At 47.4% G+C, this 14,502-nt stretch overlaps 1 protein-coding gene across 1 annotated transcript in view; it reads left to right on the top strand.

Annotated features, from left to right (window-relative positions):
* Window positions 1-3,427: 3,427 nt before the first annotated feature.
* The window catches only part of RPS19 (ribosomal protein S19), a 21,527-nt gene continuing 10,452 nt past the window's right edge, over window positions 3,428-14,502 (top strand). The window contains 4 exon segments of the mRNA XM_015408499.1: window positions 3,428-3,498; window positions 5,591-5,661; window positions 7,782-7,882; window positions 14,380-14,502. The exon segment at window positions 14,380-14,502 is cut by the window's right edge and continues 8 nt beyond it. Of these exon segments, the coding sequence (XP_015263985.1) occupies window positions 5,591-5,661; window positions 7,782-7,882; window positions 14,380-14,502 (295 nt within the window). The 5' untranslated portion in view covers window positions 3,428-3,498.

The raw sequence follows: 14,502 nt of genomic DNA, 5'->3' as shown, positions 1-14,502 counted from the left end.
TCCTCCTCCTCCTCCTCCTCCTCCTCCTCCTCTTCTTCATCTCACCAGATCTTGGAAGCTAAACAGGGTCGGCCCCGGTTAGTATTTGGATGGGAGACCACCAAGGAAGCCCAGGGTTGCTTCGCAGAGGCAGGCCATGGCAGACCACCCATGTTCACTCCCCAATCTGAAACTGCCCCAGGGAGGTGGTATTAGACCTGTCGGGTGAACATGCTGGTAAATGACAATGTACCAGCAATGTAGTAACAATGAAAGACAAAAAATTGCTGCAAACGTGCACACAGAAGTAAATTACACTGAAGTAGATTTCATGATGTATGATCTTTATATTCAACAGGTAAACAGACTGGCAGACGAACTTCTCGAGTCGATGCTCGTTTCGAACTGCCTTTCTCAAATGAGTCTCAATTTTCTATCCAAATGCTAAAGGTCTAAGACGTATTTGTCCGTTTGAAATGTTATACTTGTAGCTATATAGCTTTGGGAGAAGACCATTTTGATTCAAGATTCCATTGTCGACTTTATTGCACATGGATAGAAAATTGAGACTCATTTGAGACAGGCAGTTCGAAACGAGCATCAACTCACTCGAGAAGTTCGTCTGCCAGTCTGTTTACCTGTTGAATATAAAGATCATACATCATGAAATCTACTTCAGTGTAATTTACTTCTGTGTGCACGTTTGCAGCAATTTTTTGTCTTTCATTGTTACTACATTGCTGGTACATTGTCATTTACCAGCATGTTCACCCGACAGGTCTAATACCACCTCCCTGGGGCAGTTTCAGATTGGGGAAATGCGGCAGGAGGGAAGGCTGAATTCCCCTGGGAGGAACGGGAGGGAGGGGAAAGAAGGGGTGTCGCTCCTGAATTCCCTTCTAATTGTGCAAAATGCTAAAGGTCCCAGTGGACAACGGCCCTCCCTTGCCGATCTTCTTCCCGCCCCCCCCATCTTGTTGACTGTCTCCTGTCTGCGTTCTTTGTCTACCTTTGCTCCCGGCGGCTAAGTGCCCTCTGAGAAAGCCCCGCTTAAGGCAGCCGTAGGAAAATCGCTTCCACCCACAAAGCAATTATTGAATGCGAAGGAACTGAACTGCTCCGAGCGATTGAATATTGCGGCAATAAGAGGACATAATGGACCTCCGCAATTGCCGATAAAACCCATTATTTGAACAAAGGCAGCGGTCTGGCCCTTTGGTATTTTTAGAACGTTAAATAACGCTAATGAAATTGATTCTGGTCAGAACTCCGTGCCGTAAACCTTTACTTTTATCTTTGGAGAGAAGAAGGTAAAAAAAAAACCCACTCCAAAAGAAAAGCAAAGAAAGCAAACCCGTAGGGGAAGAAAAATAACAGGAGGAAAGAAGGCAGAGTGGTTTGGGTCGGAGATCGTTGGTTCTGAGACGTGCCTATGAACCTATGATGCCAGCCTATGAACACTTTTGAGTCAGAATTCTTAAGATGGGGAGTCATGCTTAAGAACATAAGAGAAGCCGATGTTGAATCAGGCCAATGGCCCATCCAGTCCAACACTCTGTCACACAGTGGCCAAAAATACCAGGGGCCATCAGGAGGTCCAGCAGTGGGGCCAGGACACTAGAAGCCCTCCCACTGTTCTTATTTGCATATGCCACACCCCCTGACATCACCGGAAGTGTGTCAGAAGGCAACACCCACAGCTCAGGCTCCACTGGACTGTTTTGGATTGCTAGCTATGGGGAGGGGAACGCGCATATCTGCCCTCGCAGAGGAGGGAGAGCTTGTACCTGAAGGCGGGGGGCTCTGCAGCTTACCTGGCTGCCTCTTGCTCTGACTGAGGGCTGCTGGGAGCAGGGGGCGGGGCTTGTTGCATGTGCCCGTCCCCTGGGCTCCTTACTGCCGGAGCTCCGCTCCTGTGCGCTCCCACAGGAAATGATCCCTGGTGTTATCCATTTTACTACAGGTATGAGCTTTGCAAGACTCAAAGCGTCCTTTCGTCTGTATTGACTCTGGAAAGCTCTGCCCCCAGAATCTTGTTGGTCCCTAAGATGCTACTGGGCTCAGATGTAGCTGTGTTTATTTTATCTGATATCTGTTTATGCTATTTATAGTCTGCCTTTCTTACCGAAGGGCTGCAGTGGCTCAAGTGGTTAAGCGGCTGAACTGCCGACTGAAAGTTCGGTAGTTCAGCAGTTCGAGACCCGAGTGCCTCATGACGGCGTGACCTCCCGTCTCTGGCCCCAGCTCCTGCCAACCTAGCAGTTCGAAAGCAATTGCAAGTGGATAAACAGCGACCACTTCGGTGGGAAGGTAACAGCACCTCAGCGTCTAGTCATGTGGGCCACATGACCTTGGAAACGTCTTCAGACAGCGCTGGCTCTTCGGCTTGGAAACAGAGATGAGGCACCGCATCCCTAGATTCGGATTCGACTGGCTTTCGAGCAAGGGAAACCTTTCTTACGGAGACTCAAGGCGGGTTACCAGGTTAAGTCGATCAGGAGGATGAGACCTCTGGAAAGCCACGAGATAGGACAGGGATGGCAGAAAACTGAAACAAGCCGAAATCGGAACAAAGCATGAATAATTAGGTACGACATTTTAAGCCGTGAAACACTATTGCGTAAGCAGAACTACAATGCAGGCAGAACGAGATAACGCACATAGCATCACAGAATACTCACCATATAGTAGTGAAGTCCACACACAGACCCTCCTTGAAATATCTCCTGAACCATTTCTGTTGTAATTAGGGTTGCCTACAGTGTCCCCTCTAAGCTGAGTGAGTGTGAGCTAGCTCACAGTTTTTTAGCCTCCGGCTCACACATTTTTGTCTTAGCTCAGGGAGGATGGCTCCAAAGCAAACTGATGTATGCAGTAGCCAGATCGCTCGCTCAGAACTCTAATGCCAGCAGCTCACAAAGTTGAATTCTTGCTCACAAGCCTCCACAGCTTAGAGGGAGTTTTGGTTGCCAGGTCTACCTGGGCCACTGGCAGTGGATGGGGGTACAGTTGTCAGCTCTAGGTCCCCCGGCATCCCTATACTTAAAAGCCAGTCCCACTGCAGAGACTGCTGAATGAGAGTGCCTAGGGCTGTGGCCTCAATAGGCCAGATCCTAAGCTGGTTAACATAAAAGTAACTCCCACTGACTCCAATAGAGCTACTCTAAGTAAACGCACAGAAAAACGTGGCCAGAACCCGAGCGTTTGCCTCTTCGCCCCTCTAGCGCTCCTAGAGGCCAACATGAATACCGCACTTTACCCCACGAACGAACATCACGTCCGCCCTTCTGTGGGCAGAGAGCCTCTCTGACTTCCGGGGCCGGTCGGTGTAAGAGAAGCCACGCGGGGGCCTTGCTTCCTCCCACCCCACCCCCGCCTCGCGTGGATTGGAGGAACCCAAGTCTCGCGGCCGCGTGATTGGGCGACCAAGCCTTGCGATGCTTGGAGCCCCGTGATTTGCGGGTGGGAAGCCCCGCGCCTTCTCTTTCGCCTGCCCGGGAGCGCAGAGGCGGCAGCACGGTGAGCGGCGCTAGGCCGGGGCTGAATCGGGGGGAGGTCGGGGCGCCTCCGCGGGCCAAACCGGGCCGCCTCCCGGTCCCCTTCCCCGGTGGTCTCTGTGTGGCGTGGGCCGGCCTGGGCTTGGGACCTGGCCGGGCGGGAGCATGTGCGCGGGCCAGCCTTGCCTTGGGTGGGTGGATAGGAAGCGGGCCGAGATGCCTGGCGCACGGGGGGTGGGGGTCTTGGCCAGGGTGCTCGTACTGTCAAGCTGAAAATGCCAGGTCGGGTGCACGTGCGAAGGAAATGATTCCTAGTAATCAGAGGATTATGTTGCTGCCTGGAGGACTTTAGCTAAAGCTTAAAGTAAAACAAAGACCTGCTGCAAAAAAAGTACTGTAATTGTGTGATGGTGGGCTTGAAGGACTAAGAAGTCAAGTCATGGTTGAATAGCTGCTGCAAATAGTTCATTTAAATAAAATTTCGTTTCATAGAAATAAATAACATTTAGTTTCATATATTTAGTTTCAATATAAAAATGTTTTATATTTGATACTGGCCTATGCCTGATTGTAAGCCGCCCTGAGCCCGCGCAGCAGGGAGGGCGGGGTATAAATCAAACCTATAAATAAATATATAAATTGTTTAATTTTATTTGCCCCACAAGCTGTGAAATCCTGGCTACGGGCCTGATCATATCTTAGCTTTTCATTATGGGTTATGGTAATGTCCGTTGCCATTTCGAGAACTCACAAGAAACAAGCCGTGAAGAGAACTGTAACAGTGGTTACATGGAAAGTGTGTAAAGGGTCTATACTGAAATCAAGACATTAAAGGTCTTCTGTACACAATTCATATTAGGATTTTCATTCAAGTTGAACTTCATTAATTGGACTGATGTTATTGATGTACTTAGGATGTTTTACAATAACCTCCAGGTTTTTGGAATGAGCCTTTGTGTTCTTAAAAGGCAGCTGCAATCAGTGAATGACTATAATTGTTACTGCATTACAGCACATTCTTTATGAGCATAATGAAAAGGACCTTTATTTGAGCTGGACTTCCATTTGTTAATTGGGCTATGTTTACAATTATTTTTGAATATATTTTATATTATATAGCATGAATTGGTTTTGAAGACCTTGAATGTTTTGCATGTGTTTATTTCACTATAGAATCTTTACACACTTTTCATGTAATTGTTATAGTTCACCATTTGTTTCTTGTTGTTCTTTGGTCTGTATCACCATGGTCCCATTTGTTTTTTACACTTCAAGAACTCCAGCAGCTATTTAGAAGTTCTGTATCGGATCATATCCAATGGAGATTATTGTTTTTGTATGGAGATTGTTTTATCAGCATACTGTAACCCGCCATGAGCCCACTTGTGGAGGAGGATGGGATATAAATCCCAATAAATAAAATACCCCAGAGGGCTCAAGGGGTAGCCCCCCCATACACAGATGCCTCCCCCCCAAAAAAGCCCCACATTATTTAAGAGGAGGGGCTGTGTTTCAGTGGCAAGAGTTTCTGCTTGGTGCTCAGGCTGTCCCAGGTTCAATCCCTGGCATCTTCCGTTAAAAGGACCAGGCAACAGGTGATGTAAAAGACTCCTACCTGAGATGCTGGAGAACTTCTGTCAGTCTGAGTAGATAATACTGCCTTTGGTGGACTAAGGGTCTGATTTAGAGAACGCAGCTTTGTCTGTTCGATGTACTGAGCCAAGAGGAAAGGTAAGGCATAGAATAGATGGTTTAATAAATTGACAAATAAACAGTGGGGCTGCGTTTTATTAGTAGGACATCTGTTTTGCATGCAGATGGTCCCAGGTTCAGTCTCAACCATCCCCAGTTAAATTATTAGGTAGCAGCTGATGTGAAGGATCTCTGCCTTAGACCCAGGAAAACGGCTGCCGCCTATAGCTGGGAATGGCAATCTTCATAGACAGTGGTCTTGTTCAGGGTAACGTATAGCATCTTGTGGATAAGAGGAAGAAAGGAAATGAGTTGAAGGACTGTGGAGACAACATAAATAATACGATTTCCTAACTAGGTGCACCTCAACTTATTTGTATTGTTTCAAATTGATTATTGCATTTCCCCCCCTTATTTTGCAGATGCCAGGTGTAACTGTAAAAGACGTGAACCAGCAGGAGTTTGTGAGGGCCCTCGCTGCCTTCCTCAAAAAGTAAGTTGCGCAGAAAAAACAAATTTAACTGTTCTGAGCCGAACTTTAGATTTCTTCAAGTGAGTCAATTGCATTAATCAGAATCCTAAAGACGGTCCAACAGTATGTTTCTTTTGGTTAATGTCTAGAGTAGACTGAGATAGCTAAACCTCAGTGACTTTGGGGGTTTTTTTGTATTTGAATCTCCAATATATGGAAAAGCAGCCTATTCTTTTCGAGCAGTTCAGCAGTCAGATGTAATCCCGAAAGGTATGGTCATTAAACCATCTTTCTGCCCCTGGTGAGTCTAGTGATGAGGACCAATGTTCCCTCTAAGCTGTGGAGTCTTGTGAGCAAAAATTCTACTTTGTGAGCTACTGGCATTAAAGTTGTGAGTGAGCCATTGGGCTGCTGCGTAAATTAGTTTGCTCTGGAGCCATCCTTCCTGAGCTAAGACGAAAATGTGTGAGCCGGAGGCTAAAAAACTGTGAGCTACCTCACACTAACTCAGCTTAGAGGGAGCACTGATGAGGACTTGTATGTTATTCCTAGTGGCAGATTTGGGGGAGGGAGCAATTGAGGTGCAGTGGCTGCTCCAGTCTAGCTAGGTAAGGGAAGCATGGTGACTCTTAACGAAAAACAAACACGTTGGGCTTGTCTGACTCCTAAACATCTTTTAAAGCTGACTAAATCTTAGACAATATATATTACTTTGATATATTTTGCTGGTGTATTTTATTGTTATACTTGTAAGTATATTTTATTGTAATAACATAAGAGAAGCCAATGTTGGATCAGGCCAGTGGCCCATCCAGTCCCACACTGTCACACAGTGGCCAAAAATCCCAGGTGCCATCAGGAGGTCCACCAGTGGGGCCAGGACACTAGAAGCCCTCCCACTGTTGCTCCTCCCCCCCAGCACCAAGAATACAGAGCAACACTTGCCCCAGACTGAGAGTTCCTACCTATACCTTGTGGCCAATAGCCACTGATGGACCTCTGCTCCAGATGTTTATCCAACTCCCTCTTGAAGCCATCCATGCTTGTAGCCGCCACCACCTCCTGTGGCAGTGAATTCCACGTGTTCATCACTCTTTGGGTGAAGAAGGACTTCCTATCTATACCTTCTGGCTAATAGCCACTGATGGACCACTGCTCAATCCCTCAATGATTTCAGATCATATACAATAAATTTTCTACCTACCTATCTAAACATCTTGTATATAGTTTCCCTCGATCGTGCCCTAGTTTGCCGCTGTTTGTTTTATCCCACTGTTCAATGGCACCTTGCTCCTGTGTATATGGGTTGCCCTAGCTTGACCGTATGGGGATATGACAGAATGTTGGGAAATATATGCAGTGGTCTCTGATAACTCCCAGCAGCCCGTTGAAGCAACTTGGCTTTGCCCGTGAGTTTCCTAGCCAAGTAGGCACCTGAATCTGTTTCATACACTGTTGGCTCTCCCATTGACTGCAAGCATTGGCTATCCAGTGTAAATGGCTAAAAGGTCTCCAGAGTTTATGGATTGATTAAGCCAAATATGATGTGTTCATGCATCAGCTAGCGTGCTTTTCCTCTGCTGCCCTTTTCATATGCCGACTGTCAAGTTATACAGGCTTTAATCATTTTTTCTTAGGATTTCTTTGATTGTGCCCTTAAGTATAGCAGGCGAGTGTGTAACATTGGCCAGTCCCTGTACCTCACTGTTCGAGTAGAATCTGTGACTGAGAATTGTTTGTTTGGGCTTCTTGGAACATAGCTGTCAATCTGAAAGGTGTGAAGGCCTGGATCTTAGTTGTGGAGAAAAGCAGGATAAATGAGTGCCTGTACCCGAGTGTGCCGCATGACGGAGTGAACTCCCGTCTCTAGTTCCATCTCCTGCCAACCTAGCAGTTCGAAAGCAAGAAATTGCAAGTAGATACATAGGTACCATTTCAATGGGAAGGTAACAGTGTTCCGTGCACCTTGGTGTTTAGTCATGCCGGCCACATGACCACGGAAATGTCTTCAGAGAGCACTGGCTCTTTGGCTTTGAAACAGAGATGAGCACCGTAACCCTAGAGTCGGATTCAACTGGCTTTCGAGCAAGGGAACCTTTACTTTATCTTGATAATAATTGGTCTTTGAATTTTTCTTGCAGGTCAGGTAAACTGAAGGTACCTGACTGGGTGGACACAGTCAAACTAGCCAAACACAAGGAACTGGCCCCCTACGATGAGAACTGGTTCTACACTAGAGCTGGTAAGGGTTCCAGTATGTCTGGGTGGTTGTGTATGTGATTTCTAACTTTCAGAACCCGGCTGGTGGCTGTTCATTTCGGCGCTGTGTGCGAGAGGCCAAGGTGGGCTGTGCCAACAGGTGCTTGTGGGCATAGAAATATCGTGGGATACATGCAGGGTATTTAACTGGTGTGACATCTGACAGGTTAGTGAAAGTGAGAGGATTTTAGACGGTGCAAGCAACATATGTGGTTCTTTAAAGGCATTTTAATAAACAGTGATTAGCCCCCTACCCCGAAAAGCTTTTGGTCTAGAGGGGCCAAGGGACGAAGCCAGGGAACAGATTCATGCAAATGCTGTTCGTCTGGGTTTTTACATCAAGTTGCAGCCGACTTACAGTGAGTGACCCTGTAGGGTTTTCAAGACGACAGGCGTTCAGAGGTGATTTGCAATTTGCTGCCAGTCAGGGCTCTATTTGTAGCAGGAACTCCTTTGCATATTAGGCGACACCCCCCCTAATGTAGCCAATCCCCCAAGAGCTTGCAGTAGCCCCTGTAAGAAGAGCTCTGTAAGCTCTTGGAGGATTGGCTACATTAAGGGTGTGTCGCCTAATATGCAAAGGAGTTCCTGCTACAAAAAGAGCCCTGCGACATGTTTGAGTTACCACGTTTTGGGTTTGGTGGAGACTGTACTGTATGAACCTGCCCAATATTCATGTGATATCACGCATATCACTGTGCTGAATGGAGTTAAGAATGTGGAAGAACTGAAAACATTAGATAAAGAAAATCCCACCCAGTTAATGTCAAGGTCTACACAAAGATCAGGGTTTTGGCCTCTTTACCACTGGGCTCTATCCTTGGTGGCCTCCCATCCAAATACAGCCCTGTTTAGCTTCCAAGATAGGGCTGGCTTAAGCTATCCAGGTCAGGGCAGTTGTTGATGTTTACCTGGCCTCAGGGCTTTTTTTTTGTAGAAAAAGCCCAGCAGGAACTCATTAGCATAATAGGCCACACTCAACAGCAGGAACCCATTAGCATAATAGGCCACACCCTGACAGCACAGCTTATTAGCATAATAGGTCACACCCCCACGTTACCAGAAGTGTAGTCATCCAGCCACACCCACCTTTTGCTTCTTATTCTCTTTACCTTTACCAGGGCTTTTTGCATGTTAGGCCACATACCCCTAATTGTAGCCAATCCTAATGAGTTTCTGCTGTTGGGTGTGGCCTATTATGCTAATGGGTTCCTGCTGGGCGTGGCCAACTTGGGAGCCAGCCGGAACTCCGTTACTGTGTGTTCCTACCCAAAAATAGCCCTGCCTGGCCTTAATATCTTACTGGTTCTTACACGTTATATGCATTTGTGTGTGTATAGGGCCAGCTACTCAGATAGATAGATAGTTATAGATATGCACACCAACGTACGTTAGGGCATTTCTACACCTCTTTCCCCAAGAGAATCAAAGCAGTATAGTGAAATTTTCTAATGCACAAACAACCGCTTTATGCAATTTAAATAACAGAACAGACACGACGAATGCATTCTGTGCAAGTTCCTATTCACTGGGCTGGCTAACCCAGGCCTTCTGGGCTAAGAGCGGTAAACCAATCCCTTTGGCTCTTGCTCTCATCTCATGCCCAGTGTTTTACCACCTGTGATTATAGATACAGGAAGAGGGTGCTGAGGCTGAGGAAGGGGTGTGCCTGAGGCCCTCCTGGTATGTTCTGCCTCACGACTTGTGATGATTTCATGTTTTGGTGTGTACGTTCCTTTAAATGCTTAGTTTGAATGCACTAATATGAGAAGCGTGATAGAGGGTGACAAGTGTGATTTGATTGGCTGCTGACTGAGAGAGTGGGAGGAGGGGTGTCTGAGAAGTGTGGAAGAGTTTTGAAGAGAGTCTGTGTGAAGTTCAGTCTGTGTGACTATAAGAGTTTTGTGGGAGAGTCTATATGGCCGAAGAAACAAGTTGGGTCTATCCTGTGTGGTTAGACAAATGGTTTATTCTGTGTGAATAAGACAAACAGTTTTGCCTGTGTGGCTACGAGAGAGAGAGAGATTAGCCTGTCAGAGTGGAGTTTGATGTTTAAGAGACTGAGTGTGACACCGAGCTTTGCCGGTTATATTTACAAGTTCCTTTCTTCAGCAACTGTTCAAAATAACCAGAAACCTGTTGTGTTCTTTATTAAATTAGTCAATTTTTGTTTAAACTTATCCCAGAAATCATTACAGTACTTCCTCAGGGCCACATAGTCCTCTGAAGTGCCCAGACCCTGGGTCATACTACCATAAGAGAGAGATTTGGAATTTTTAATTCCTGGTGGCAGCAGAAAGCTAGCAAGTTTATATACCCATGAGTGTTCAAAGGTAAAACCGTCTCCCCTGTAAGCAAGGACGCCACACAACTCATATGCCATTGTATGACTGTACAGCTCAAACAGCTGCATGGGCCAGAATGACATGGTTTTCCATTGTGTGATCTGCCGCAAGGCTTGGAGAGAAAGGCAGACTATGTTGGCTGTGCCCGGTTATGCCCCACAGTCATGCTAAAAAACAGCAACGCAACTCCCCACTCTTTATCCGTTTTGCACAACCGCTAGAGTAGCCGTATCAAAAGCATGCAGCGGCAAATGTGCATTTCCCGTGAGGAGCAGGGTGCGGCTGTTCCAACGGCTTTAACAAAAAAGATATCAGAAATTCTAAACTCTAAACCAGGGAGCGAGAAAATATCACCAGAGCTCGGTAGTCTTGGTGCAAGGCCAGAGACAGGCACCGTTTTGAAATCGTCTTGCACAGTCACGAGGGCTAGGGACTCGCTCTTTTGATAAGTGTAACGACTTTATCGGCCAAGAGGTCCCCATGGAGCATGGGAGGTGGGGTTCGTGAACAGCCAGGTGTAATGATTATGTTGCGCTTTTGGTTGTGGGCCTATCTCTGCATCTAGAAGACACCAAAACGACTTCCCGTCTTGATAAGCTACGGGGGGGGGGGGCTCTGCTTCTGAAAAGTTTGGGGTGGCGGTGAAACTGTCCCGCTTATTGACAAGCCTGGCGGTGGTGAAGCGGCGACTGTGCTTTCCTTCATTCCAGCCCCAACATGCACTCTCCATAAAAAGCATCGTGGTTGCTGCAAGGTCTCTCGCTGGCTACGGTGGGAAGAGGGGTACTCCCGTAGGACGTCTGGGCCGCCTTCAGCCACCAGCTTGGGCACCACAGTTTGCAACAGTGATCGGCGTGCCTTAGCTGAACCGTGCGGTATCTGATTCTCCTTGTGGAAGAAACAGGCGCCTCCTGGAGTCGGTTGTTGCAGTAGCCATGCCAAAGTCCCAGCTTTGGAGGCACTGCGGATGCGGGTTTAGTTTTCTCCGTGGGACTGCCGAGAGAGAGCCCTTCCTCTTCAGGCAGCTGTGTTCTTGTGGATGGAAACAAGAGATCCCTTTTCCCATCTCCACCAGCTGGGAAGGATGTCTTCTCCGGGCTATAGTTAGCTCTGTACTCCCTTCCCTCTTCTTTGGCCGCTGTAGCCGTCTCTGCTCTCGCCTAGTCCTGGGAAGGGAGCAGAGAAGCTATCTAATATTTTCTCTGCCAGAGGTGATTGTACTCCAGTGCCAGATGTGCTTGCAGCAAGTACGTGTGAGCTTCAATCCATGATGCAGGGGATCAAGTAGGACTTAACCCCTGCGCTGCGTTGCGCGTGCCCAGTGTCTGGCTCTAATTTGGGTCCTTAGCCACTACGTGTAGCCCAAGTGGCTACGGAGTGGCTCAAGGCCCAGTTTTAACGAGACACCTTGGCGTGCACAAGAACACCTCGTTCCGGTCTCGCCTCCTAGGACTGCGTCAGAATCCGGGCCTTCAGCTGTGTTCTGGTAAGGAATGTTTTGCCTGTCGGCTTTGTTTTTCTATGTAGCTTCATCTTCTAGGGATATGGCTGTTCTCAAAATAAGACCAGCGATGTTAGGAGGTGCAGACTGTTTCTTCGGTGGGGGGCAGGATTTGGCGGCCCTTCATCCCCGTCCCCCCCTTCCCGCACTGAGCGATCGTATTCGGTGCTGTAGCTCCGATCGATTCTGCCCGAGTCCGTCGCTCTTGCCCATTGCCTGCCCCAAGAAGAACGGCTCTAGAACGAGCCTTGGTAGCCAGCCAAGCAATCTTGTCTCTTCCTTCCTAAGGCCCCAGATAGTTTTGTTCTTGACTTCAGAAGCCTTCCCGTAACAGCTGGAGAGCTTTAGACTTCAGTCGGCGTGGAGCTTTCTGCCTTGCTCCTTCCCTGGCGTTCGGCTGCCTTCTCAGACGCGCACATCTGTGCGCATTCATGGTGAATAATGCCGACCAATTTTCTGCTGTTTCTCGTCTGGCTTTTTTAAACGGGCTTCTCTTGCGGCGAGGGGGGGGGGAGGTGGCGTCGCACGGAAGCTCTGAAGCCGGATGCGTCCTTTTATCCCTCTCGCCGATTTCGCCGCGGTGATGCCTATTAAGCACAGCATTCCCAGTTGTTGTTTTCCGTGCCACTGAAACCGTTCAGATGGGACGTGGGGGGTTGGAAGGCCGGCTGTTGGCTGGCGGGCATATTGCCTCTGGCTGTCTTTGTTTTGTCTGTTCCCGAGCAGTTAGCTCGAAGGGAAGTCAGGTGGTGTGCACAAAAGCAACCGTGGTGGTTGTTAAAAGGGGCTCTTCCGCTCTTCGTGTTCTTCTCCCTATTACCTACTGTTCCATTCTAGATATAAATGCAGGATTTCGGCACCATGCCTTCCGACCGGGTCCCGACTCTGTGGTGCCCTGTTCTCTTCTCTGTAGAGTCTCTCCCCTACCCCTGTGTTCCTATCCTTTCACTGGCAACACCTAGGGGTTCATGGTAGATCTTTTGATACTCGTAAACGGCATCATCTTTGGCCACTTTCGACCCTGTTCTCAACTGCTTTCTTCTCTCATGGGAGCCGTCTGCTGAGTCATATGACTGGCGCAGGGTGGACTACAGAGCGCATCGTGCTCTGAAAAGGCGGGTCCTGCTGCTGTCTTGGGTCATGTAATTCCACCTCGGGTGGTGAACTGCTCGCATGAGAAGGCTATAGCTGTGAGTCAAAGTAGCCATGTGCAAGGAGTGCGCTGAATGACATTTGCAGGGCAGAAACTTAATTTTTCCCCCCAACTCTTTTTATTTATTTTTCAAAACAACTCGATACAGTGACATACGATAGTCTTATTAACGTTCACATGACCTACCTACAAAGAAAACCACAGTAACATTTAGAGATTCCTAAACCCCAGAAATATAAGAGTAAAGTAACCAATAAAAATTTCAATCTTTAGACTCTTATTTTTAGCATTTTACATCAGGACCCGTTTTTGATAGTGCGTATTTGCAGGTAATAGATCATGTGTGGTAAGAAACGAAAAAACAGGAAACCAGGTTGATTCAAATTTGAGGTTCGACAATTGAGGTGTTTGAGCTGTATGAATTTTGTCTGCGATCTTGGCCATCACGAATTGTTCCGATATTTTCTCATGCCAGACATCTATTATTGGAGGAGAAGGAGATTTTTGAAGGTGGGGTCAGCCTGCCAGTGCGGTGTAGCGGTTAGGAGTGCGGATTGTTTGGGAGGACTACGTTTGATCACCCACTCCTCCACGTGCAGCTGCTAGTGTAACCTTGGGTCAGTCACAGGTTCTCTCAGAGCTATTTGCTCAAGAGCAGTCCTCAGAAGATCATGCTCAGCCCCACCTCACAGGTTGTCTGTTGTGGGGAGGGGAAGGGAAAGGAGATTGTGAGCCGCTCTGAGACTCCTTCAGGTAGTGAAGGGCGGGGTATGAATCCAATCTCCTCTTCTGTTTTTGGGAGTGATTATTGAGCAGAACTTGACCTGGAGCGCTAACACCACTGCTCTGGTGAAGAAGGCCCAGCAGAGGCTCTTTTTTCTCAGACTTTTAAAGAAAAATAACTTGAGTGAGAAAATACTGATGTCTTTCTATCGCTGCTCAATAGAGAGCATTTTAACATACTGCATCTGTGCCTGGTTTGCCAGTTGTACGGCTGTGGAGAGGAAAGCACTCCAGAGAGTTATCATCACAGCCCAGAAGATTATTGGCTGCCCTCTCCCATTCATGGAGGAATTGTATAGTTCTCGATGCTTGAAAAAAGCAAAGAACATTTTGCAGGAATTGTCACACCCTGAACACTCCCTGTTTGAACTTCTGCCTTCGGGTAGAAGATATAGGACAATTAAAACAAGGACAAACAGATTAAAAAACAGTTTTTATTCGAGAGCTATTATTGCTTTAAATGCTGTATGAATTGGAATTTGGGTGACATTGGTGGTTTAAGTTGCATCGAATGATTGCACCTTTAATTTCGTTGTACTATGTACAATGACAATAAAGTATATTATTACTATTATTATTATTATTTGCTTCTGTGTTTCCTCTAGTGAGGCCTATACTAGAATATTCAGGTTGAAATCACCAAGTTGGAAGGGAAAGGATGGCTTTTTTTTACAAAGCTGTACTGTTATCATTTTTAGCATCCACAGCCCGCCACCTGTACCTCCGCGGCGGTGCTGGGGTCGGCTCCATGACCAAGATCTATGGGGGGCGCCAGCGCAACGGTGTGATGCCTAGCCACTTCAGCCGGGGATCCAAGAGCG

Source organism: Gekko japonicus, unplaced genomic scaffold (genome assembly GCF_001447785.1).
Source record: "Gekko japonicus isolate JY-2015 unplaced genomic scaffold, Gekko_japonicus_V1.1 scaffold1014, whole genome shotgun sequence".
In the NCBI taxonomy this organism is placed as follows: Eukaryota; Metazoa; Chordata; class Lepidosauria; order Squamata; family Gekkonidae; genus Gekko; species Gekko japonicus.
The sequence above is the reverse complement of the archived record's forward strand: the minus strand, read 5'-3'. Positions and strand labels throughout refer to the sequence as shown.